Below are 27,344 nucleotides of genomic sequence, written 5' to 3' on the forward strand. Positions count from 1 at the left end.
GACACCTATCAGCCAATCAGAACCCAGTATCACTCCACATAGGAGGCAAAATCTGGAGGATAAAATCAAGTCGTTCAGCTGGCCATGTATGAGAATGTTATTATTACCATTGATTTATTTTAACCGACTTAAGTTAAAGAAAATAATTGTCACTAAAAAGTTGCAACTTATCATTTGACTAGATTTTTTTTTATATTTTTACTTTTTCAAATCAATAAGGGTTACTGTTGTGTATGTGTCGCCAAAAGCACAAATACAATTTTTTTATATATATTATATACATTTCATATAAAACATTTTCTCAGAATTTGATTTCCCCTGTTAATGATCTCAAGAAATAAGTTTTGGTGGGATAAAACGGATTTTAAAAAAAATTACTCAAAAGTTGTGAATCTTCAACATGTAAGTCTGACAGTTCTGAACTAATCTTGATAAATACCGTGGTACAAAATTAACGCCCCTTAAAACATGCAAATTCCCCAGAAAAACAAATGACAGTTGTCAATGCTAGAGAATACTTCAACCAGACCAGTCAGCTCATGTTTGTTTGGCGATGCCAGGATCTGATGCGCACCAGTGCAGTAGTTCCTGCCATATTTGCACCATTATACACAGGGAAGCTACAGTGGATTGCCGAAGAAAAATTAGCCTCAAACAGTACATTCACAAATAACTTTTATTTTCATCTTTTTATACATTATAACCATAATCCAACACCTTTTTATATTATAATAAAATGACTCTTCTCCCTTGTCATTTACATAAATCAAAAATTTGTATATTAAGACTGCAAAATAGTACTCCTGTAATTTTTGTATATAGCTTTGTACACATACGAGTGACGATGCATCAATTTAGCTCTGAATGAATGCATGTTTCAGGGGGAATAAGGGCAGCCATAACAGAGAGAATACAAGAGCTCTAGCAAGACGGCAGGCTAGCAAGTGTAATACCACCACCATGTGACCAACACTGAACTGGGTTCAAATTTAGCAGTCAAACCCTTTGTACTACTTATGACTTAAGTTCCATTTGCAGTCGGACAAAATAGGTTTAAAGCAAAAGGAAAGGGTTTTCAAGCGTGTGCAAACCCAAGTCTTTTCCAAAAGCACACCTCTTCTGTTTGGGTCCCAAGAGAAAGCTTGGAGCGCCACACATTAGCAGTACAGTGAAAACATAACCAAATACACCTCAGGGGGGAAAGTACAGACCAACAACCAAGAAAAGTTAAACTCAAATTAGTCAATGTGATTTGGGATTTCATATTGACACTGCGGAGGTTCAGGCTTTTGATAAAAACCACCAGCTAATCCTCCCCACCATGATGTTGGGAAATAAGATACACATACAGTATTAGAAAGATAATAAACCATGCTATACCATCCCTTGAATACGGTTTGATCATTGTTTTCTCAATGTCAAAAATGACATTCTGGCGTGTATCAGGCCTCCACAGCATACGCCTTCAAACACGAGACACACTGTGTGGGATGTATGCAGAGGGAACAATGTCAACACAATCGGAGTGTAGGTTGCCAATTGGAGAAAAAAAAATAAACATTCAAAGTACACTGATATACTGTTCATGAATGTGCATACAAAAAAAACACAGATCAGGCATTAGTAGTCGTGAGTACCCTCTTTGGTTTGTGACACTGTTCACAAAGTGATTTTTAGATTGACCGCTCATTAACCAAAAAGTGCAAATGACTCCTGATAGGCCCATTTCTCCTGCTCACTAATTTAATTTATTGGTAATTGCAAAGTCACAATTTTTTAAGATTAGCAAGTTTGACAAAGGGATTTAAATCAAAATAACAGCTTTCACCTTCAATAAAACAAATTTTTAATTTGCAAGTAATGTGATTTATGTTCAGATTTCTCTCTGGTCATTTTCAGCCCTAAACTCTACAGCAGGTAATTCATTAAAATCCCAGAAGCCATCGACCGTTGCCATAGAAAAGATTAATACAGAATATTCAACAATACAAAATAATTTTCGGCAATCAATGCAAATTCAGCTGACACACTGGCAGCCCTTCAGAGCTTTATGTCCTCCCCTAGCTGTGTGGAGAAGTGAGCTGAGGCTACTTTTGACATTGGCATAGTGAAGCTGTGGTCTTACAGTACAATGACTCAATGGGCCCTGCTGCTTGTGAGGAAATAAATGAGGGGGGGAAGCCGAAACCATTTTACCCCAGAGCAAGATAAAAAAAAATAAGTGCCATTATGTGTGATGGCTTGTGTATGTGTATGTTAAGTATATGCATGTGTATGCAAGCAAGACCCAGAGGTGTGTCAGAGCAGTGGGGAGGATGGGGGCCTGTTCACTCAGTGCTGCGGGTGGGAGTGCTGGGCTGGTTGAGCTCCATGGTTTTGCACAACCAACCGGCAAAGTCCACTTCCTCCACCTCTGATCGTTTGATGAATGTGTGACTCTGAAAGACAAGCAAGGAGAATAACAATGATTGTGCTGCAAGAATCAAAATAAATATGGAAGTATCTCTGTCTGTTTGTTACTGGAAGATTTCGACAACCACTAATGTGATCAAATTCAAACTTTGAAGGTGTAGGAGCAATATTGAGAAGGTGTTTGATAAGAAAATCGGCACTATACTTAACGTGCAAAACCCCTAGTAAAGTGTCCGGAAAAGAGCAGAGTGAGTCCTTGTGAGAATAAAGAAGGAAATAGACAAAAAAACTATCAAAGCGCACAAATGGGTGCGTTGTTCACATGTGATTGACACAAAACAAAAAAAAAAAAAAAATCTATCCAGACGCCATTCCTGACCGAAAGTTCAAGACATTTTCCTCTTGTTGTGAACACGTCTGACCTACACTTTGCCCACTGCGTACTTCATATGAAAAAGGCGAACTCCAGAAACTCTTCAGGCCCAAATTTTCATTTTCTGTCTGTTAACGCCCAGATTCCTCCATTCATTCTAAATTGTGCCAACTGTACTGTTCCCATGGTAACTATATTTGACGCAACCGTTTCATGAAGTCACTGATGACATCCTCAAAGGTCACGGTGCATCTTTACAAGTACTGCACTAGTTAGAATAGATATCAAACAACCTGGTGATCAAAGTATCAGTTAAATTAAAATGAGGCTCAGGAACGCACCATCAGCATCTTCAGGTCGGCTCTCTCGGCTGGGTTCTTGATCAAACTGCACACACAAACAACATTAAGACAGTTACAGACATGAGGAAACTTAAAAAAAAAAAAACATTACTGCCTCTGTCACTTAGGTCCTCAAAGATGGGTTTTACTTGTTTCATTTGAAAATTTGTTCGAAGAGACAGATGAGAACAATGTAAACACAGCTCAGTCAAACATGTATGTACTCACCATTTTGTCACAAAGTCCTGGAAGTCAATGGTGAAGACGCCAAGTGGCAGTTTGGGAGGCGGCTGAGGAAGAAACACAACGCATAGAACAATCAGAGCAGTTAAAAGAAAGTACAGTAACACTTGTGTGTGTGTGTGTGTGTGCGTTTAACATAATATATTGTGCAATAGGGGATTTCTCACACCTCATTAACAATGTAGTCCAAAAGTTCAAAGATGGCCATAGCAGGTCGGCTGTCCATTCCATGTCCTGTGAACAAGTCACATGCCATAAATAAAGAAATAATTAACTTCATTACCGTACAATTTCCTGTATGGCAAATTGTCTTATATAATCATCTGCGTATTCAGGGATGTATTTGTGTCTCATACCGCTCACAGGCCTGCCTGGTGGTCTGGGCCTCTGCATGTTGGTGTGAGGCTCTACAACGGCCCCGTCTAGAACAGCCCGTCCAAACACAGACTCCAGTTCTTTGGTGTCCGGAGGAGGGATGGGGTAGCGGCCGATTGCCAGCTCCACCAGGGACAGACCCATGCTCCACACGTCAGACTGAACGGAGTAGTGAGTGCCCTGCAGTCTCTCCGGCTGTTGAGAAACACACAATCTACGTCAGAGCGAGCAGGTAGAGCCAAGATGCCAGGCAGGAGAGAGGTTTGGACAGAGAGGCTGGGTGGGGAAAGAGCAGAGACTGGAGGGGAGGTGGATAATGGAAGGGTAGAGGGAGGAGGGGGGTGTTATGGCAAGAAGAGGTGGGGTGCGGTTCGGGCAAGAGGACAGAGGATGGGAGGGTTTGGCAGGAAGTGAAGAGCAGCTTTGGACTGTTTTTGTTAGAAGAGTGAGCAAGGGCAGATGTGCGTGTTGGGAATTGTGATGAAAGGGGCAAGTGTGTCTTGTGCGGGTTTGAGGATGGGTACCATACAAGCAGCTCATAGCACCCACCAGGTGTCTAAGACTGAGGGGGAAGGAGGACAAGAAAGAGCGAACACAGTTGCGTCGCTCTTTGCCAGAGAGCCCTTTTCCTGGGCACGGCCCTCAGGTTCTTGGCAGGGAAGTGAGGGAGGTCCAAAGGAAAGGAGGGTAGTGGGCGGGGCCAGGGAGCAGGAGCAATGTGAGAAAAAAAATGTAAAAAGAAAAAAAGAGGAGAAGGAAAGTGGGGATAGGGCCAGAGAAAAAAAAGGGGGGTGGGGGCGCAGGCGTGCAGAGCTGACTCACCGACATGTAGGAGCGCGTTCCAACAAAGGAGTTGGCCATGGAATCTATGAGCTGGCCGCTCACACCAAAGTCGCACAGCTTGATCTCCCCGCGAGAGTTGACCAGAATGTTGGAGGGCTTGACATCTATGTGGCAGAGGGGATGGGCACAAACAAACGTATGGCGGGTTTAGTGAGATTCTTCATCTTGCTGTGTCTCAACTCTCATCTGTACTTAACACCTCAGTATGGACTCATCCGGAAGAGAAGAGACTTCTCACAGTAACAATTCATGATTACACAAATAGGTGGGTATGAATGGATTCACATATGTGTGCCATATGTACAGTGTGACATGCATCTATAGCCCCTTTCACACTGGACACAAAACCCACCAACATCTGTCTTTACTCTTTTGTGTGAAGACTGCATTCAATCCCAGGTCTAGTGACTCTGCAGTGGTAGCGGCTATTTATCAGCTCCAGCTCTGATAGGCAGTGATGGAAACATGACACCCACGTGGAAAAGACTAGTTCAACCCCTTTTCCAGCAGAGTGCTGTCATGCATATATAAGTGCAGAAGGGATTTTTTTCAAAGGTGATCTATGAACAATGTGCGGTGGCCATTTGATTCTTGGTGTCCAACACAAGCGAGAGAACACGGGCGAGAGCTTCCATGTTTCCTTCTGAGGTTTACTGACCTTGTTTTCCAGCACATGTCGTATCGAACGTAACACAACAACAAAAAAACAACAACAAGGCAGCTGTCTTCTTCAGCTGATTTACTTGTGTTAAATTTACTTTTGATTTGATTTTCCGTGTGGATACGAATGTGCAGGTTATGAAAAATAAATTTATATTTCAAATTTTAAACAGTAAACAAATATTTTAGGGACTTTCTGATCTTACCATCGCCAAGGAGGTTTGTTTTCATCAGTGTTTGTTCGATAGTAAGATTACGCACAATTTCCATGAAATTTGGTGGAAAATGCACAATGGGTCAGGGAAGCAGTTTCCAGATCAGGGAGATGATCCAGGATAATTTCTCATTTTTATTTATTTAACATTTTGAGATGAAGCATTTTTCAGCAGAATAATCAGACATGTTTAGGGGACTGATAGTTATGAGTGTGTGCCTTCCTGTGGTATACTCTCAACTTAGTGACATTCTAGATTGAATCTTTCAAGAGCCAGTTATGTAGAGATGAATATTGTGACCAGAACTATAGTGTGCCATGAGCGAACCCGGGTTTCACGCTCGGCATCCCCCAGATTTGTCTGTGGTGCCGTGTTCAGCGAGAGAAGGGGACATGAACTAACATCTCTGTTTTAAAACAAGGCTCTCCTCCACAGTTCCCGCTCAGCACTTAAAAACATCCTGCGAAATAACGGGGTATGACTGAGCCCTACAATCTGTCCTCTGCGGTGACGGACCCTCTCACTGACCAAGGACGTCTGAGGAGTTACTGAGAAGGAGGTGGCGTGAAAGAGCGGGGAGAACGATGGAGGGAGACGCGGAGGGAGGGGTCGACAGGGCGCGGCTGCTGTATAATCACATCCGAGAGGCTGTAATTACCGCCCGAGCTCACAGACAACCCTGTCCTGTAGTACCGCCGACCCTGTAGCACTGCTATGGACTTCACTGAGCAGCACTGACTGTCTGCCTTAGCCAGTCTTTTTCATAACAACACACCAGCTGTTTCTCGCTGGTGCGCTGTGGAAAACTTGTCTGCTTAAGACTATGCTATGGTCTGACTTTGAATTTTGTTAGAATGCAAATAATTATTTCCAAATAATAGCCTACCTTGTGGTGAGCGTATTAATTCTCTTAAGATGTCGATGCAGTGTATATGGGGGAGGGGGGGTATGACGACTTGATAAAAAATGGAATGGAAAAGTGCAGGGACCTAGTGTCATTAATGTGTTGCATCTGAAGCGGGTTCACTTACATTTAAAGAAGTTTAGTAACATTTGTAAATAGCAGTCATACATATATGGTTTTGTTCATGTATTTGTTTGAGAGTAGGTACGATTATAACAGGGAAGATATTATCCTGCTTTCTTCAATCTGATGTTTAGACTGCAACATGCATGTTTGAATCGCTGCTGGTTACATCACCAGTATCAGCACATCTCAGCCAACACCAATACTGAAGGGATGGGAGTCATATTACTCTCAAGTATCCATGAAGCAACATCTACATTCTGTTATTGCTAAATGAGGATGAATTTACCGTAATGTGGCCATGTTGCCCTTTCAAAGTTACTAGAGACTAACATCCATAGATTTTGTGGCCATTACCAGACAGAAAATCATTTTAACAGATTTCTGTTCTGGTCCTTTCTTCCATTGCCAAACTGGGTGATAAAAAAACATTAAGGAATTAGCCTTAGAACCATTAGAATAGTAAATATGATAATGTGATTAAGTTAAGCACTGCATAGGTCTCGTTAGCTATTGCAGCAGGGTTGTATTTAAATCAATATCCTGTATTAGAAAAACAGAGTAATTTTTTGTTGAATTTGTCCTCCAATATTTTTTGTGCATTACAGAAACGTTGTCTGTACGAAAATCATGATACAATTTAAAAAACAATTCTCTATATGTCAGGAAATTCGGAGCAATAACATTAAACCTTTTAGTTGCTTTAAGTTATCACTGGATATCTGAAGGCAAAGCCTCTCCAGCTATATGAATGATTACAACACCACCCTTTACATTGAATACTAGCTTATTTAGCATTTCTGGTATTGCAGTGTTCAAAATGTGGCGCAATGGACTTTAGGAGGAGTAATTTATTGCAACAAAGCAAAATCCTCACCTCTGTGCATGATCTGATGCTTCTCCCGCAGATAAGCTAATCCTCTCAAAACCTGTAAACAAGAAGACAACATTCAACATGACACACAAAAATACAGAGAGAAAAATATCAGATGATAAAATATGTACACATTTATAAATATACACTTTCAGGTCAGGGGATGTTATTTTAAAATTCATTTTGCAATTATTTTTACACTTGGTTTTTGGAATTTTAAGTCAATTTAAACACTGTCAGCCTTTTTGTTTGTGACTCATGCATGACTGGAAACTCACAGCTGGTTAGGCAACACAAGAGACACAAACCCACAAAGGAAGAGCAGTGCATATTTGACAGCAAAAACTGTTCTTAAATTTACAAAGACGTCAGATCCTTTAAAAAACGAGAAGAAGAGTCAGACTCCATATTTTACTTTAAAACAGTAATCAGTTTGATACATACAGCTATGCTGACTTTCCCCAGGATTTCCTCTGGGATTTTTCTTGCTTCCTTCTGGACCTGGTCTAGGGATCCACCATCCTGTAGAGACAGGTTGCACCAATAAATTGTCAAATTTTAAAAATCAAAACACATGCGTCTCTTTGGGAACAAATATATTATTTTTAAAAAATCAAATGTTTGAATATAAGAACTCCAATTCACTAAAGACTCCTTGTCTCTCACCATGTGCTCCATACAGATGCTGATCTCTCCATCGCTGTAAAAGGCCCCATAGAAGCCCACAATGTAGGGGGAGTTGCATTCATGCAGCACCTGCAGCTCTCGGATGATCTGGTTCCTGATGGCAGGTTTGATTTCCAGGTGAATCAACTGGAGGAGGGTAAATATGAAAACATGAATGACTGCTCTGACAAAGACGAGTGCACTGGAGGCAGAAACATCACTGTATGATCGTCTCATATCTCAAAGTAACACACAGAGGTGGAGGCTGGCATCACTAACACTTTGCTGTGTCAGCAATCTAAACACACACTGGAGTTACATTCATATATTCAAAATAGTGACAACCACAATGTAAAAATACCAATTCAAGACATGTCAGAACATAGCTGGTGGTCCACAGGCTTGAGCTTGTTGCTGCACAAGAGTCTGCATGGAGTCCTAATAACTAACTACCTCTTAGACTGTAAACTCTGATATGGTCAGAATGTGAAGGGAGGACAACATTTGACAGTGTAAAATGAGCTTTCTAACAAAGATGGAACCAACTACATGATGGGGCAGAGCTTATAAGTCTGCTCATATACATTTTCAGCATTTTATTCATCACCATCTATGGATAGTTGTCAGTTAATCAGGAATAAAATCTCAAACTAATACAGTCTAATAGAACAGCCCTGCAATAAATCCTCTCTTCATGAAGGTTGACATGTTCAGATGTTAAATGGTTGATTCACCAGTACTAACGTCCCGGAGGTTGTGATTTGTTGTGCTGCTGAACTGAATTGTGACATATGTTGACTCATGTTCCAATTATTTTGAGGGTGGGCTTAACAGCAGAGACATCTCTTTGTAGAAAATTCTTGTTTTATGTTAGGAACGATTTTCCTTGTATATTTTCTGACGAGGACTTCAGGTGGATACCGATGTGTTTAATGTGTTTTCATCTGCATTTGTTTGTGTTTTAGCAGGGTTACACAAAAGCTACTTGACAGATTGCCACAGACCTTGGTGGAAGGATGTGGTTTAGGTCAGACAAAATCTTAAGATTCTAGTTATTGCACGTGTACATCTTTAGCCCACAGTGCACAATGTGCTTTTCTCAGGACAGTAAGTCAGTTGGGCCTCATGTCGACGTGTGTCCAGCAAACCAAGACATCAGCTACGCTACAGCGCCATGACAAAAATCTAAACTGGACTCAGAGAGTGGGAACACATATGGAGAGGGTTTTCATTCGGCTCCCTCCACCCGACACACTGCTCCTTTAGAAAGACGTTTATGTTCACCTTGCGGGCCATGACCAGACCAGAGGGTTTGTGGCGGACCTTGTTGACCACTCCCCCGTTTCCGGCACCCAACTCGCAGATGGGGTCAAAGTCCTCATCCTTCAGCTCCCCGACCTGAGCTTTCTGGGTGAGGAAGGCCTCCAGCCGTTTCCTCTGCTGCTCGTCCAGGTCCAGCTCACCCAGCTTCTTCTGTAAGGCCTCGAGGTTTGCTCTGAGGATGACACAGGGAACACACACAAACACAGACAGATGATGATGATGATGCAGGGACCTCTATCATCTGCATACAGTCGATGAGGCACAGGATTACAGGCTAACTGCTAATAAACAGTGAAAACTTCTACCACAGCTCAGTAACACACATCCTCCCTCGAACAGACCCACTTCATTTCGACCCACTGTGGTGTTACTCACTCCGATGCAGCATCGATGGTGGAGGTGGCCTGTCCCTCCCCAATGGGCGTAATGTTCAGGGGCAGGGGTCTTCTTTTAGGACCCATCACGGAAACTTCCACACACGATTTTCACGAACGAAGCACTGGAGGAGCCGAGCGGCAGCTGAGGAACTCTTCTCCTGGTTAGGAACTTAGTCTGAAATAAAGCAACAGGGTCAGCTCTGGGTGGCTAGTCAGTTAGCTAGCTAGCGTTAGCAAGAATTAGTGCACTCTCGGTAACATGTGAGAGACGGTGCTAAAACCTGTCATACCGAGGGGTTGGGGGGTTAAAAGCCCAGTCGTCTGTCGGTGCCTTTAGAACATTTGGACAGAGCACATTTCTTTTTTTAAATCGCTTCTCCTGCTTTATCTACCTGCTAATACTAGCCATTAGCCACCTAGCCGCTACAAGCTAGCACCAGCTCCAGGAAAAACTGTGCCCTGCGTTTCTTAAGCTTCTTCCCAGACAACGGGCCGCCGAAGGGGTTTTAGCGGCGCACACACCGGGACACCGAATCGGCTCGCTCTCCTCCGCAGGACGGCGACGGATTCCTCCGTGCTCCGGCTCAGGGTGTGGGGGATCTCAAGCGAGAAGGGCTTCGGCCGTGGATGGTGGCTGGTGGTGCTTTGGTACAGGAAGCAGCAGCTGCAGCATCAGACCTGTGACACCCACAGGGAGAGCCCTTCATAAATAGCGCGAGACTGAGGCTGTCTGACAGGCAGATATGAGGGGGTGTGCGGCGTCTCGTGGGAGACACACGACATGGGCCCTGTGTGATAACACCCGAGGTTCGCTGCTTTAAATGAGGCACAAAGTCCCGTTTGACCACATCTGCTCCAGACTCTGCTGCTTCTTATGTGTCCACTAGCAGCCTGCATACAAGCTGCGAGGCACATCACTGCCACCCAGTGGCGAAGAGAGGGAACTGACGCGTCACAAAACCACACTCTTTTGTATTAATATCATTATTGAAGTGAAAGTTCACCCAACAAGTGTCCGTTAGTGCCACCTTTCAAATTCTAGTAGAAACAGGACAATAATTTGTCCATCTTCTATTTGTGCTTATTTCCTCATGGGAATCAGCAGGCGGTGTGGGCTAGTCGGTAGAGATGTTGTACTCCAACAAGAAGGTTGCGGGTTTAATCCCCACTCTCTCCTCTTAAAGCCGGTAATACTGAACTCTTGAAATTGGCAGAAATTCAATCACCTATTAATTGCAAAATATCTTACAGTATTTAAATTAATTAAATATGAAAACAGAAAAAGCGCGCAATTCCTGCGCAATGGACTTCTGCGCAGGAAATGCGCAGTAGGCTTCTGCGCAGGATGTGCCCAGTTCGGTTCTGCAGGATGTGCGCAATGGACTTCTGCGCAGGATGTGCGCAGTAGCCTTCTGCACAGTATGTGCGCCCGCAGTTAATTTTTTTATTTTTCATTCATTTAATTAAATAATTTTTTTTTATATTTTAATTAATTAATTTAATCAAATTAAATTTTTATATTAATTTAATTTAATTTACTTTAATTGTAATTTTTTATATATCTATTTTTTTAATTTGTTATATATATATTTTTTTGTAAACTGTAAACTGAACTACTTTATAAGACTGCTATCATTTGAAAATATGCACCGATATCCCCAGGGAGACGAGACAGTGTTGAATTCAGTTGTGCTTTTGAAAAGCGCCTGCAAATTGTTGGGTGATAAATTAATAAAAATAAAACAAACTAAAAAGACTGTGAAATGTGTTTGAAGATCGAATTGTGAAAGTAAAGTTACAAAGCTGGTTTTACCGTAATGAGTCAAACAGCGCGGTTCCATTTGAAAGTATTCTCTGAATACAGTCGAGATTACGAATCTCTCTTTTGAAATGTTAGGGACACAACTGGTGCAACAGTTGTTTCGCCCTAATCATAATCCCCCTCATCCGAACCCATGAGTTTGGACTCAGCTCCTGTGTCCACTGGTGTCCTTGTTCCACCCAGTCAGCGTAGTGGCGTGGGGCTGGCTCATCCCTGTGGCCCAGGGAGCGCCTTTCTCCGCGCTGGTTCAGGGGTAAATTATGCTGGTCTTCACAGGTGACTTACCTACGCAAGCCTGTAGCCGCCCCCCCACAGGAGATTATGTGCTTGTGTGTGTGTGTGTGTGTGTGTGTGTGTGTGTGTGTGTGTGTGTGTGTGTGTGTGTGTCCACGGCGCTTCCCGGTTCTTCCCGGCACTATATTGGGCCGGTGCGAACAGCCCAAGTACACTCCTGATCAAAATCTTAAGACCAGTTAAAAAATTGCATGAATTTGCATTTTGCACTGTTGGATCTTAGGAAGGCTCTAAGTAGGGCTTCAAAATACAAAAAATTTATTGAAAACAACAATTTAACTCAAATAGGCTGTTCATCAGCTGATAAAAAGTTTAAGACCACAGCCTTTAAAAGCCTAAATCTGTGCAAAAATTTGGATTCCATGTCATTTCCTGTCAAGTAATCACACTGAAGATCTCTTGATGGCAGAGGCAAAAAAGCTCAGCGTCTTTGAACGTGGTAGGATAGTTGAACTGCATAAACAAGACCTCTCACAACGTGCCATCGCTGCTAAGGTTGGACGCAGTAAGAAAGTCATTTTGCATTTCTTAAAAGATCCTCACGGTTATGGAACAAAAAAATCAAGTGGTAGACCCAAAAAAATCTCACCGGCGCTGAGCCGGAGGATCCGAATGGCTGTCCGTCAAGACACGGCACGATCCTCGTCCCAAATTAAGGCCATTACTGGTGCTGACTGCAGCCCAATAACCATCAGACGGCATCTGCGAAGGAAGGGCACGTCTCCTTCAACGCCACAAAATTGCCCGTTTAGACTTTGCAAGGGAGCACCAAACATGGGACATTCAAAGGTGGAAGAAAGTTTTATTCTCTGACGAGAAAAAATGTAACCTTGTTGGTCCTGATGTCTTCCAACGTTACTGGCATGACAAGGAGATGCCACCTGAGATGTTTTCTATGTGGCACAGTGGTGGGGGGCGCCATCATGATCTGGGTGCTTTTTCCTTCAATGGAACAATGGAGCTCCAGGTTGTGCAGGGGCGTCAAACAGCAGCTGGCTATGTGGAGATGTTGCAGCGGGCATCCCTCATGACTGAGGGCCCTCGTCTGTGTGATAACGACTGGGTTTTTCAGCAGGACAACGCTCCAATTCACAATGACGTCTGACCAAGACTTTTTTTCCAGGAGAATAACATCACTCTTTTGGACCATCCTGCATGTTCCCCTGATCTTAATCCAATTGAGAACATGGGGATGGATGGCAAGGGAAGTTTACAAAAATGGACTTCAGTTCCAGACAGTGGATGCCCTTCGTGAAGCCATCTTCACCACTTGGCGCAACATTCGCACTAGCCATTTGGAAACACTTGAAGTGATCAACAATAATGGTGGAGCTACTCATTACTGAGTCAGTTTTTGACACTTTAATTTCTGTTTTAGGAGTTTTTTTTTTTTTTTTTCTGTGGTCTTAAACTTTTGATCAGCTGATGAACAGCCTACTTCAGTTGTCGGTTAAATTGTTGTTTTCAATAAATTGCCTGCTCACAACTTTTGGGCTCTTGTTCCCATTTCTTCTTTTTGCATTTTGAAACTCTACTTAGAACCTTCCTAAAATTCAACAGTGCAAAATGCAAATTCATGAAATTTTTTAACTGGTCTTAAGATTTTGATCAGGAGTGTATTTAACAGGGGCGAGGAAAGGAGGCGGACCGCTTTCGCAGCGCTTCTACCTCTGGTGCGTCCCGGGGTTAGAGGATGATGGTGTGACGTTACTGTATTGTTTTACATTGCATGTGTCACGTCATGATAAATCAGTCTCTTGGCTTTTTGCGCCCTAGGCAACCGCCTATGTCGCCTGTACCAGAAGCCGCCCCTGGATTTAATTCAAATAACCTTGAACGATCTAGCAGTGGCTTCAAACTGCATTTGTAACTAAACCAACATGTGATATCAGATCTATAATCTGCAGCATCTAATCCGATTTTACTCGTGTGCTCCTCTCAGATAAACATGTCTCAGTCTGATACAACTCTGTTTCCTCTTGTTGCTTCAGGGGTTGATGCAACTGGTTAGAAACACTCGGCAGAGCGAGAGCTGCTTTAAAAAAAGGGAAGTTTGATTCGATTTTTTTTCCTAAACTCTAAATGGATAAAAGTGCCACTTCATTTATTTTCTATTTGTTTGATTTAAAACGGGACTTTTCAGTTAGAAGATAACTGTGAACATTTTATGCACCATACCAGATAATGGCTTCGAGATAATTCAAACTGTCAGAGCCTTGACAGGTCACAACAGGACAGTAACAGCACATTACACAAACACTACAGAGTACAGTTACATGCAAAGTTTTTCACAGAAGAGCAAAGAAACAGTGAGTGCTTTAAATAGAGCTGTCTTTTTTAAATCACTGAACCTTTAAGTTAACCTCAAAAGGAAAGTAGCCTATGAGACTTCAGATCAACAGGGTTTTTTTTGTGCAAAAAATTTAAGCTGAATCTGACAGTTTAAGTCTGCCATAGTCTCTTCCTATCGAGGACAGTGAGACTCCAGTGATGTATTGGCTGTGTGGTCATAATTGATCTGGGAGTTGAGCCGTGGCTCCAGTCTCAGGACAAATGCACGTGGAGCAGGATTTCTTTATTTTTGGACTCTCTGTATTTGACTGGATTCTTTCTTCCCTCACATGTTGACCAGTCGCTCTGTCTCCTCTGCAGAGATGCACCATCATGTTCCATTATGCTTCCCTGGAGGGTTTGTATTAGCTATAGGTGATGAGCAGTACAGTACCTGGTGTTCTGACTCTACAGTCTGCAGCCTCAGCAGAAATTCCGGTTAGTCAGACCAGGCATATATTTTCCGTCATCACCTGTTACCAATGTTTACTGAAGCCTCAGGTTTCTGATGTGTCGGAGAGGAATGAAACCTGCCTTGCTATTCTGCTGAAGAATAGCGACCTTTCTCCAAACATCAAAACAGTTTCAAAATAAAACGAAGCACAAATATTTTTAAGAACTGATTTTAATTAATTCCACACGTCAATAACAGCTGTTAGAATACGATCATTTGAAATTTTACAGTTTTATCCTCAACAGGCATCAAATGTATCCCCAGATCTGAGCATTTGGTACAGGACATGAACAATCCACACCTCAGAACCAGTCCTCCCAGTCCTCAGTGGCATCAGCTCCAGCTGCCATTCAATAGCTCCTTGTGTCTGTCCACCCTTAGGAACAACTGGAGGCGATTCAAGGCTTAATAAAATATTATTTAATTTTATTGTCTTTTAATATGAACATGTAAAAAAAAACACAAAAAACAAAACATTTACATCAGGGATTGTAAGCCTCTGCCCATGCTACCTTATGCAATAATTGTAAGATGAAGAGATGCCACTGCAAAAAGACCAGACTCTCAGCTCTCTCCTGCTCCCAAAACAACCTGCACAAACACATCTGGCTCAGATCCACAGAAGCAACCTGCACTGCCTCTCATCTTTAACCATGAAGGCAAAGACAAGTTTAGGAGATCCATTCAAATAATAACCTTCAATACCTAGCGACAAATGAACAGTGTCATTTTAAATGTATAGCAGTTACTCAAATTGCCTAGTAAAAAACAGGTATTAGAGTTCTTCACAATAAATTTTTGCTTCAAAGCGCTGTATAAAGAATATCCTTGCAGGGACAGACTCAGGTGGAGTAGAGGTCATCGATCAATTTTGTGTGATTACCAAATATTTTCACCAGTATGTTCTCTTTGAAATCTACTTCAATGTGTCAAAAAGAGGAGAGAAATGGAAGACCCGATTTTTGTCAACCTACTTTTTTCAAATCAACGTCCCGCTTGCACGATGCACTATGACAGTGAGGCCTGGCAAAAAGGGATCAGAATTGTGTTTTACAGTGGAGTATGACTGCACCCTTTTTTTAGTTTCACATGTTCAGATTCAAATGCATGAGATGTAAGTGGATGTCTGGTCCCAAAGGTAATTTATCTTGGATTAATACTCACTACAGGATGGCGTAAAAATAAATAAGCCATAAACTCTATGTCCAATGAAAGTGCAAACAGCCCTATCAACACAGCAATATCTTCTGACCGTCCTGCAGACAAACCTAATGCAAACACGTGCAGCCCATGTTTCCTCATCCGAGTAGCAGCGATCGCAAACCGACAACACTAGTGCGGGTGTAGAAGAGCATTAGTCTGAGCCTAGTGTGTGGCAACGCAAGTCCAGTTCTACTCCAGCAAACACACGTGACTTAATATACACTGAGCGGAGGCCGAAGGGGGATTGTTGGTTGAGGCAGCTCCACTTGTTCCAGACGGGACAATTTGTAATTCAATGAATGACTTTCAGCTTGGCAGGGGTTGCACTTATTTTCAAGTCATTCAGATTTGTCGAGTTAGACATGTTCAACCCTGTCGGCACAAGAAATGCTCCAAATGCTTCTTTGACCCAGGTTGGATTCATTCAAAGGAAAAGAAATAGGACTGTTCATCAACAGCCCGGCCATGAGCCTCTCCACACCCAAAACCACAGCAGCTGAAGTATCCTGCTTTCTGCGAGTACAAGCTCCTGACTGTATAGAGCTTCAGCCAAATACTATGATGATTTATTACACACAACTGTTATGAGAACATGAAGCAATAAAATAAATATGCTTGTAGAGAAGACACCAAAATATGGGAAGAAAAAAAAAAAGGACAGCACTTCTGAAACCTGTTCCATGACTGTCCTTTATCTCAGATTCTTTATTCTGAGTTGCTCGTACTGCAATTGAAACAAACAAAATGCCTCTCAGACTGGGGGATCTGATTGGCCAGCTCAGCTAGTGTAAAAAAAAAAAAGAAAAGAAAAAAAGATAAAAAGGCACCAAATTCTCATGACCACCTTCTGTCAGTGAAATCTAAAATTATCTGCTTTGGCAGAGCAGCCGAACAGTAATTTTGATGTCTTATGCCCATTTGCACTGTTGATACACCAACCATATTTTAATCCTATTACAGCAAAAACAACTACAGCAATGTGTTATTTAGTGGGACCGCTCCACCCATCACTGACACCAACAGTTAGCCTGGTGGTTAACCACAAGCTACCTAGTCCTTCAACATGATGTTGTTGCTGCGGAGGAAATGGAGCGGCATGTAACAATGGACTTTGAAGAAGAAAAAAAAAAAAATATGTAGGAAAAAGAAAATCTCCAGTGTAAAATTGGCTTCAGAAAGACTCATCAATTCTTCTGTCCTCTGCTCTTTCTCAGCTACTCTCTGGTCAGTCTGCTAAGTTTTTTTTTTATGACTGAGGTAGGTTCTCTTATCTAAAGGACAAAATAAAAATGGAAAGCATCACACATCAGAGGCCAGTATTGTGTTCTGCCCTTTCATAATTAAAAGGATAAATTCCTGAAAAAACCCTTTCAAGCTTTGAACTCATTCCAAGAACGAAGAAACTATAACCCAACAGAAGAGGTTTCGATTTGCATCACACTCCACGTACCTCTACCATGTGTCCTCCCCAAAAGTTACTCGTGCCCCTTTTCCATGGTTGTTTTTGATCCTTCACCAAAAACTACTGAGGTGCCTCCGCTTTTCAAATTGCCTGTTCATCACAAATGTGACACAATCTGAAACGCAAACATTGAACGCCCACGGCTAAAAGAGCCAGTAATTCCAAGTCAATTACAAAGAGTGATGGAGTGGAAGAGAGGAAATAGTCTGGAGAGAGGAGGAGAGGAGGAAAGGGATGGTGGTGTCGGGGTGCTCGATCCATTCAGTTTCTTTAGTAGAGGCAGGACGGTACAGATATTCACTGTGAGGTGACAGTTGACCAAAAAGAGTTAGAGTCGCTTCCAGTGGTGTACAGTACAAAGAGGAATCCTAATCGCTCTAGATTCAAGATTCATTAACAGTGCATGTTTGAGTGTGTTTGTTTTGTACGGGTAGAAACCAGAGCTGCTAAAAGGCTCTAATGTTGGGCGTAAGGGAGGGTCGTTGCATCTAGTAGATTACTGTTCCTGTCCTCAAGTTCCTTTTGAGCCCCCTGCCTTTGTCTCTGTGTGTGTGTCAGTCTATGCGGGGACAGAGCTGCGGGGTCAGTAGGCAGTAACCAGGTCCTTGTCGTAGTTATATCGGCCCCTCTTCGGGGCAGGACTGTCGGCGCTATCCTCTGTGTCCTCGCTGTCCCCTCCTGCCCCGCCGCCTTCCTCTTCAGAGGAAGAGTCAAGAGTTAGATCTACCACCGCACCTCCGCTGGGCGCCACGGATGTTCCACCTGTGCCTCCTGCCCCCCCCACGGAACTGCTGCCAGATTTGCCCGTCAGGCTGGTGCTGCTGTGGGCTGGTGAATGACCGTTTGCCTCAGGAATGCCTAAAGACAGATGTCATTCAAAAATGTGTGTTACAAGATGACAGATTTTCCAGAATGTCTGCAGCATCTGACATTTGCATTATTTTAGGAGTGTATCTGGTGTTCAGCATTTCCACTCTCTGGAAGCTGTAAAAATGTCTCAGGGTTTGACACTCACATATATCAACATCAGGGTAGTCTGGCGTGTTGCTGCTTTCTCTATCCCTGTCCCTCTCCTTCTCATCTCTGATGGGTTGCCAGGAGCCGTCGGTTAGGTACTCAATCTCCTCAATGTCTTCACTTGTCTGTTTCAGGATCTCAGATAGCAGTCTGAAAAACACACGGCAGGTTAGAGTTGCCTTGCAAAAGATCACACACATCAGAAAACCAACAGAATACTCAACAGCAGGAGAAATTCCAGATAAAATGTTGATCATTTTAGTTATAAAAATGGATATTATTCCAATTACACTTCATAGAGAAAATAAGCAACTTCTGCTAAAATATTTGGATGAAAATTGTACTCCATCGGTATATTTCAGAGCCATCACTAAATAAACCTGACAACATTATGTAATTAGGCCATTTGAAACTGAACATAGCGATCAGTTACAGACGAGTTTTTCACAAAAGCTTTATTTAAGGAATGCAAATAAACCTTGAAGCTAAACGGGAACACAATGCTTTCCGTCTTTGTCAAAGTAAGGTTATGTCTGTCAGAGGTGTTTAGAATTTGCAAGAAATGACACGCCCAAACTGTTGTCGACAGAAATGGACTGCAGGCTCCTCTGGGTTTTTCCAAAGAACTAACAATTCTCTTTATAACAAAAATGCAGATAACCAAAGCCACAATGTAGTAGAAACATTTGGGACCTTTAGATGTGTCACTGAACTTATCCAGGTAAAATACAAAAACGACATAATCACAGCTCTGTGGCATGGTTCTCTAAATTGTAGGGGTGTTAGGACAAGTCGATCAGAGAGTCAATAAACAAGCCAGTTTAGCTGATCAAAGGTTTTGAGCGATAACCAGATAACAGGTTTAGAATTGCAGAACAAAATGGATAATGACCCTCTCATGACTAGCAAAACCGCCAAAGCGTTTTTTTTAAATGAAAACACAGAAGGCTAGTGCAAGATCCAACTTGTGTCAAAAGTTCTATAAAAGGCCCCCACATCTGTGCAGCTTCATACATTTTCTCCATGCTGGCTTCGGAACACAGGGGTCGTCCAGACTACACATCGGTGAAATTTCAGAATTTATTGAAAATATGGTGTGTGGGTGGAACCAGTCAGAGCATGTTTCTGTCTCCTTACCCATCAATTGTGAGCAGCTCAAAGGGAGCGGGCTTGTCACAGACAGGGCAAGTCCACGTGGGCTTCTTCTCGTTCATCTGCAGGAAGAAGACTGCATCGAAACACTGGAGATGGGCACAAGTTAAAACTCGACACGGTACCCCGAGCCGCATCTTAACCAACTGGGAAATGGGAGAAGACAAAGCATGTTAAAGACATCCAGCAAAGTAGCAGCACAGATATGAAGGAAACTTTATCACAGCTGAAATTGTCAAGTGGTCTCATGCAGATATACTCACTGGACAGATGAGAGAAACTCGAAGGCCTGTGGTCGCAATTTCACTTTCTGGGTCAAAACGAAGTTTGTCTTGGACTGTAGATAAATAGTTGGTCAACATTTAGGGCACCACATTTTTCACAATAAATAGACAATCCAGTCCAACCAAAACAGAATAAACAAACGTTGAGTCAATGACTTGTAGTAATATAATTCAAATCAGTTTAATATTAAGTCGTAATAGAAACTGTCACAATTTAGGAGATCAAGTCAAACTTACTGCGTTCACGACAGCGATCTGCACTCTCCACCGAGCAGAGTTTGAGTTGGCTGAAGAGGTCTGTTGCAGTGAAGACCCTCACTAAATACACAGCCACCGAGTACCGCTGAAAACACACCAATTCAGAGGTTGTGAGCACAGACTTAAAAGACAAAAAAGTATATAGTGTATATAGAGCAGCTTCCAAGTACTCAGCTCCCTTCAATATTTGTTTAGGTTGTAAATAGGGCAAATATTGAATATATCTCTAGGGTTTACAGCAGCTGCAGACCACACCAGGTGCCACTCCTGTCAGTTAAAAACAGGAAACTGAGGCTACAATTCGCAGAGGCTCAAAATTGGACATAGAAGATGTTTTGAGCATGACAATGAGTTCACTGTACTCAAATGGCCTCCAGTCACCAGATCTCAATCCAATAGAGCACCTTTGGGATTTGGTGGACTTACTGATGTGGAGATTGCCATCATAGATGTGCAGCCGACAAATCTGCAGCAACTGCGTGATGCTATCATGTCAACATGGACCAAAATCTCTGAGGAATTATTCAAGCACCTTGTTGAATCTATGCTACGACGAATTAAGGCAGTTCTGAAGGAAAAAGGAGGTCCAACCCGGTAATAGTAGGGTGTGAGTGAGTGAGTATATATATATATATATATAAACAACTGAGGAATAAAAAAGAGGAATAAGGTCTCCGATTCGACAATAAAACAATTATCAATGAATTTTATTTCTATACATGATTTTGTATAAATCACTGTTCGACTAAAAGGAAAAAAACGGATTGATTTGACATTCATTCAGTTTAGACACGTGTGCTTCATCTCTAGCCTTTACTGTATCAGTGGCCCTGCCTGACCCCTTCTTGGCAGCATTAAGGCTGATCAACAAGAGATTCTGCTCCTTTGATATTTTCTAATCTCTCACTTAGAGCTGATCTTTATAAAAAAGCTCAATTCATATTCATGTTTGTGGGTAAACGGGGCATCGCTTCTTGTGCATGGTGCACGTGTGCTTAAATACGTGCTTCATAAATGCTAAAGTGGATCAACAAGCACAAAGTAAACTGAAACATTGAGCTAAACTGAATGAGTTGAATGGATAAATGCTGTTGGATAAAGTTGAAGGTCTTGGCAGAGCGTGTGTACCCAATAAGTACTCAAAGTGGTATGTAGGTAAGTTTTGTGTTGAGCAAGCTAGTGCAGAAGAAGCTGAAACCTCTTTCAGAGGGAAAATTAATGAAGGAGCCTTGTTGCCACTGAAGTTCATGAGACAACACAATGCTATGAGCGGGTTTTTCAATTCTCACTCTGGCAAACACTCAGTACTGCGAAAGACTGACTAAAATTTGGAAATCAGCCGCAAGAACTATCAGCATTACCATCTGACGTCAGACATCTAAAACAGCCGTTACATTAGGAAGAATCCTGTATATATATATATATTCAGTGATTTAATTTGGCCCTTGAAAGATGTTGTCTTACTATCTCTTGGTCTGTGTTTTACACCAGTCATCCTTTGCCTAAATTCTGACCACCAAATAAATTTGATAAAATATACCACATTGTAATTTTGGATAGTCAAGTTAAGATTGACGACAATTTTATCAATTTATATTGTAAAATTCTAAGTGATCTTCTTTGGCCAGACAAATGCCTTCTAATCACTCGGTATTGGAAGAAATTGCAATCTCTATAAGATGAGGCAAAACAAACAGCTGGTACTCCTGAAGTGCAACTCTCAAGAGAGATGAGAAGGAATTGAGATTGGTGAGTCATCATTTTTCTCAGTAAATACTTTTGTATACTAACTTCAGTAGACTACTTTTGTTTTTCCCCCCAGATCTGCTGGTGGAAATAGCTAACGAGTGAGGCATCTTGCTTATCATCTCGGGATTGAACGGAACTGTGGTCTTGGAAAATATACAGATTGAACTCTGGATGTTAAAACTGTGCGGGACACACACATGCCACCTTTAATTTCTTTGGTTATTTTTGGTTACGTAGCTACATGTTAAATCAAATCCAACATGTTCTTTGGCCTTCTTCTCCTCACCCCCCCCTCAACCACCAACCCTAGTTTGCCTCTAAAAAAAAAGGTGCTCTGGTTAGTTTAAAACTGCATTGTTTTGTTACTGTTAATTGGGTTTAGGTACAACTTTCACAGTTCTTATCCCTAATTGGTTTACAAGAACTCTAAAAAGAAGGTGTGAACAGAGGTGAGAGTGTATTCGTTGGTATTCCAGCTGCTTAACAGGATAAGGATTGTGGGAGCAACACTTAAGAGGTTCACTGAAGTAATTCAGCCCTTGGCCTCTGAAAGCCTTCTTTAGGAGCTACACCACGCAAGGCTGAGCAGAACTCAGGACCCTGATCTGAGCCTAAATATGAGAATCAGACTCTTACCTTGCCAAAGTTTCCCCAGGTGATGGTGACTCTGTTTGTGACACTGGAGAGATGCAACCAGGGAGTGATGTTTACAGGTCGACAAGGGCGACGAGGTTCAACTCCAGGCTTATTAGAGGGGTAATAGCCCTGTAAATACACACAAAAATGCAAAAGTATTATTTACATCATCTTAAACTCTATCCAGATATCAGTTTTTGAATGATTTGTATACATAGGTATCAGTATTCCCGCTAAAGGGCTTCAATACAATTGGAAAGTAGTCAGGTTCTTATTGTGCTGGTTGCACAGTCACTATTTTATCAAAGAAACACAAAAGTCAAACATAGTTTCTAGTCTTTTTATAAAGAGGTTAAATAAATAAAGCCAATGCTTTCCCCTTCTTTGTAGTTTTCAATTTAAATAAGACATACCCAATCTCAACAGACCGACGAGTCCATTTAAACACATGGAACATAAATACATTTGAACATAAAACTAGAAAAGCTACTGAAAGACAGAGGAGGAAAGATGAAAATCAAAAGAGGATTTGGGAGGAAAAACACAAAATAAAAAAAATTCCATTCTCCTCCAACAGTATGTTCAGGTAGAGGAACTGTTTTGCAAGAGAAAGCCATCCTACTACTACTTGCAGCTTTTTTGATGGCTAGAAGTAATATTTTAATAATGTCTATTAGTGGCTTTAGGTTTGGTCTGAATATAATATGTACAACATATAGCACCTTTCTTGTCCATTACTGCTACATTTGATTTTAAAAGACAGGGCAGCCATGATAAGTCGCTGTAATATATGACATCAGAGCTAAATGTATATAACATAGGGTTGCTCGATTATGAAAAAAAAAAAATCATAATCACGATAATTTTGGACAATTTCGAAATCATGATTATTCAAACAATTATGTGCCTTTATTCTGAAGTCTATGCTTTATTCTTTAAATGACTGGAGCATGCGCAATAAAGTGAATCACTTCCGGTTCAGATAAACACAGATGACGGTTGCGTGTCTTATTCCTCTGTGAAACCAGGATATTGGTGCCCGGTTATTCAAACCCTTAATGATGGCAACCCTAACACTCGCTGACCGGCACTGAGAAATGCGGTTCCGGTCTGACCGGTCTAAGCAGCCAGGCGGGGGCGCGCTTGAGAATAGCGGTGCGCGGCGTGGCCGCTACATGGTGTGCAGCTGCTCAAACTTTTTCGACCCTTTTAGTCGATCAAACGGGTTGGGGCCCTCCCTGCCTTTCCACTCGTGCATTTTTTTTTCACCACCAGTGACCACACACACAACTCGCCTCCTTCACTTTACGGCTGCTTGAGAGTCAGTGCCAGTCAGCTTAGCCGCTGAAGGCTTTGGGGGGAGGACAAATAATCGTTTCTACTCGATTATAGTAGTTTGGAGATCGTTTGACCCCATAATCGAAATCAGGCTTAAATTTAGATTAATCGAGCAGCCCTATATCAACATCAATATTGTAACACTCAAGTTTTTTCTTCAATATCACTAAATAGTCACTGCATCATGACGTCAGTCATTTTTTGGCCAAGACTTGAGTTGGGCTGTCAGCAAAGACAAAAAAAAAATACCACTTTTGTATCAACAACATAGCTCGAAAACAACAATGCAGTAAATATGAATCTTTCCCACCAGTACATGACACAAAACACTACAGTTTGTTATCCATACAGAGACTGAGGACTGACAAGAGCAGAGGATCAGTTCTGCTTTAGTAGCATTTATGTCCTTAAGTTGTAGCTTAAGTCAAATAAGAGAATTCACTCACTGGCACATGACAGTAGGACTGGTTGACTTTGACAGCAATATTGGGGGGATACTGGTCCTCCTGGACACCAATGGAGTCTGTGTAACAGATTCTGCAACAGAGAGTGACAACAGAGAGAAAATATTACTAAACATGGTAAAACTATATTTCCTTATCCGTCAGAAACATTCTGATTAACACTGGCAAAACGAGCACAGTCCAGACAACAGGATTGTGTTAAATATTAAGTTTCAAAGGGAATTGCTGAAAACTTACCTAAGAACCACTTGGATTGATCTGATTCCTGGACGAAGCTCGCTAAGAAAGTAAAAGGTACTTAATTAAAATGCGCATGAGTTACATAATCCTAAATTAAGATGCTAATAACTGTGCAAAGCTAAATCTGATAAGAAATGCTTAACTCCCTTACCTTGCATTTCTGATCTGATCAGCTTGGGTTGGTGTTAACTCAAATATGCATTGACTGTCCTGCAGTTTCTCATTGTTCTGGGAAACTGTAAAATTGAATTAAAACACAGTGCATAGTTGAATAACCCAGTAGGGAATATAATATTTCTCTCAAATCAATTAATATATTACAAGAACAAAGAAAATCGAGTTGTCTATACTTACTTAGCTCTGTTGGTGGCAACAGTGTCTCCAGGGTTTGGTAAAAGGGTAGTGGCACTAGCTTGACCTCTGCTGCAGGTGTCGGAGATGGTTTGGAAATGCCGTTGAGGTAGTCTGCGCCCTGAGAGGTGGCGGTGGGGGATGAGCTGAGGGACGAGTAGGCAACCGGGACGCCCTCTGGACGCCGTGCCGCAAGCCAGCCAGAAGATTTGGGGAAGCGCGACTCGTAGAGCTGCCTGACATTCTTCAGAAGCTCTGGGCTGTATTCGGTCTGCACCAGCCGCAGTGCGCGCCCCACCAGGTCCTGCTTCAGCCCGCTTTTGCTGCGACCCATCGAGGCCAGCAGTGTCTGCAGGTCTGACACCCGGAAACTTTTGACCATGTTCTACAGAGATGAATAAACCATAAACAATTTTTAGGACATTGACTCTCTAACGGCAGTAAAGATATGACATGTATGCATTTCACTGTATTGCAGTCACACTATATGCCTTCAACGTCATGTAAGGCACAGAGACTGGTAATCAGAAGAAAAGCAATGACAAAAAAAGCCAAGCGACAGCTCATGCCTGGGAAGAAAAGACATTTAAAACTAAATGTTCAAAAGGTAAACACAACAATGTGCGCTCACGAACTAATACTTTATAGAAACTGTATTTTCGACCTTTGTTTACCATACGCCAAGGAGGATATGTTTTCATCTGGGTTCATCTGTCTGTTAGTAGGCAGGTGAAATTGATAGGGAAAAAAAAATCTAGCACGTTTAGGGGAATAATATTTTCAAGTGTGTGTGCAACTTGTTGGAGATCCAAATAGCAATCTGTATTAAGTGAAATCAAACGTGTTTCAAAGGGGGACTGTTTGTGGAGGTGTGAACATTCTCAGTGCACTCGTATCAGTGTACAACTCACCAACACACATTTTATGTGAGCATGTAACATTACTAGTGGGCTCACCGGTAATCAATCAAACCAAGCATACTGTTAAAAATCCATTTACATTGATGGCTTGGACCCTCGTGGGTCAATCAGAGCCAAACTTTAAAATGGAAGAATAACAATAACGGGCTGATGATGCCCATTTACTCTATGAATGAAAGTGTAGCTAAAATTATAAATATACACAGATGAATGTCACTGAGGCCAAAATGCGTCCAGACTTCGATACGCCACACTATACTTGAACAGTATTGACCCAAAGAGAGCAATCGGTTACCTCCGGACAAAGCATACGCATGATGGTACATATTAAAAGGCAGCAGCTACGTGGAGTGAAGGAACTTGACAACAAACGGAATGTTGTTGATTGAGGAAACGGCTGCAGTGTGACACGCTTTAACTGGCAGATGCGTCTACAAATACAATATCACAGTAACGTCGCTAAACGGTTGGCTTCTGGTAGACAAGCTGCGTAGGAAATTGCGGTCGTAAAATAATAAAGATTTGTGTTTCCTCAGCCTCACTCGAACAACAGCAGTGTAGCCGCAGCTCTCGTCTGGCTAGCTCCTTTCAGGACTGGGCTGTCGGCATTCAATCATAGCAACGGAACAATTTGACAGGTGCTCAGTTCCGTAAACTAAAATACAGAGACACGTATCCGTCTGATAAATACCGTCACGTCTTGACAGGGCAGAGGGGAAGCTGGCAGCAGCCCCCCGATTGTCTGGATGGACCCATCATTCATTTCGATTTCTTCCTTTAGCGGCAGCGTGATGCTAGCCGAACCAACGCATTTGCTTGGTTGTCGCTACCTAGCGGGCTAGCTACGTTAGCGGCGCAGGCTAGTTCGTTTCGTCATGAACGAAATGGGCCACATTTGGGAGAATATAAACTCTAAACCATGTTCAAGCAAAGCCCCAGGTTTCCCCCACGACGGGGCCGAACTTCAGGCCGCAAACCCGCAGCCGTCTCCCCTCAAACCAAATCTATCCGAGCTCGACTCACCATCGCTTCCACCAGTTCGGCCGCCATCTTCGAGCAGCAGTACCGCGAGAGTCAGAGACGACGGTTAGTCTTTCACCAATGAGACGCAGAGCCTGCTTTGACGGACAGGTGACTTTAACCAATCACAGCGGGTCCCCGACCAGACTCCTTTGCGCTGCATACGCAATGGGCGGGCTCGCGGTTTTTTAAAGTTACAGTACAACTTTTTTTTCAAACACTAAGAGTCGGGTCTGGTGTCAGAATTAGGCCTCGGTGTGTGTTTGTGACAAAATGAGTGACCGTTTTGTGATATCCGTGGTGTTCCGGTTTAATAGTGTTGAGATATCCTGAACACAAGTGTTAAAAACTGTTTATATTCACTGTTTATTTAAAGCACGAGATGTCAAGTGGAAATGGTCGCATGGTCCCTACAAGTTCACTCCGAGCCAAATAATCCATTTCGGGTTGTGAGTCAGTTATGGAGTTAATGCTTTGTCTAAGGTATGTTTACTACTGAATTAAAAATAGTAATCAACGAAATATACATTCATGTATAAGTATACACGAACCACACCGTGTCTTAAACACAAGTAAAATGTTATGTCATGCTTTTAATATAATGTAAATAAGTATATAAG

The 27,344-nt window shown here is 42.2% G+C and overlaps 2 protein-coding genes across 4 annotated transcripts; both read right to left on the reverse strand.

Annotated features, from left to right (window-relative positions):
• Positions 1 to 658: 658 nt before the first annotated feature.
• On the reverse strand, positions 659 to 10,559 carry map2k2a (mitogen-activated protein kinase kinase 2a). 3 transcript variants are annotated; one of them, XM_053429911.1, is made up of 12 exons: positions 10,252 to 10,559; positions 9,728 to 9,904; positions 9,314 to 9,524; positions 8,030 to 8,176; positions 7,808 to 7,885; positions 7,367 to 7,418; positions 4,567 to 4,691; positions 3,726 to 3,939; positions 3,539 to 3,603; positions 3,355 to 3,416; positions 3,127 to 3,172; positions 659 to 2,438 (listed from the first exon to the last, which is right to left on the reverse strand). In XM_053429911.1, the coding sequence occupies exons 2-12, from the start codon at positions 9,811 to 9,813 to the stop codon at positions 2,328 to 2,330; spliced, it is 1,197 nt and encodes a 398-aa protein (XP_053285886.1). In that variant the 5' UTR covers positions 9,814 to 9,904; positions 10,252 to 10,559; the 3' UTR covers positions 659 to 2,327. The 3 variants fall into 3 exon arrangements, with proteins under 3 accessions (XP_053285886.1, XP_053285885.1, XP_053285884.1); XM_053429910.1 differs by having other exon boundaries at positions 10,122 to 10,559; XM_053429909.1 differs by having other exon boundaries at positions 10,020 to 10,558.
• Positions 10,560 to 14,783: 4,224 nt separating this feature from the next.
• Positions 14,784 to 26,827, reverse strand: pias4a (protein inhibitor of activated STAT, 4a). Its single transcript, XM_053429907.1, has 11 exons — positions 26,728 to 26,827; positions 24,788 to 25,169; positions 24,585 to 24,669; positions 24,431 to 24,472; positions 24,176 to 24,266; positions 22,392 to 22,520; positions 19,986 to 20,091; positions 19,728 to 19,801; positions 19,450 to 19,610; positions 18,311 to 18,462; positions 14,784 to 18,153 (listed from the first exon to the last, which is right to left on the reverse strand). The coding sequence occupies exons 1-11, from the start codon at positions 26,752 to 26,754 to the stop codon at positions 17,879 to 17,881; spliced, it is 1,524 nt and encodes a 507-aa protein (XP_053285882.1). The 5' UTR covers positions 26,755 to 26,827; the 3' UTR covers positions 14,784 to 17,878.
• Positions 26,828 to 27,344: the final 517 nt, after the last annotated feature.

Source organism: Pleuronectes platessa, chromosome 9 (assembly GCF_947347685.1).
Source record: "Pleuronectes platessa chromosome 9, fPlePla1.1, whole genome shotgun sequence".
Classification (NCBI taxonomy): domain Eukaryota; kingdom Metazoa; phylum Chordata; class Actinopteri; order Pleuronectiformes; family Pleuronectidae; genus Pleuronectes; species Pleuronectes platessa.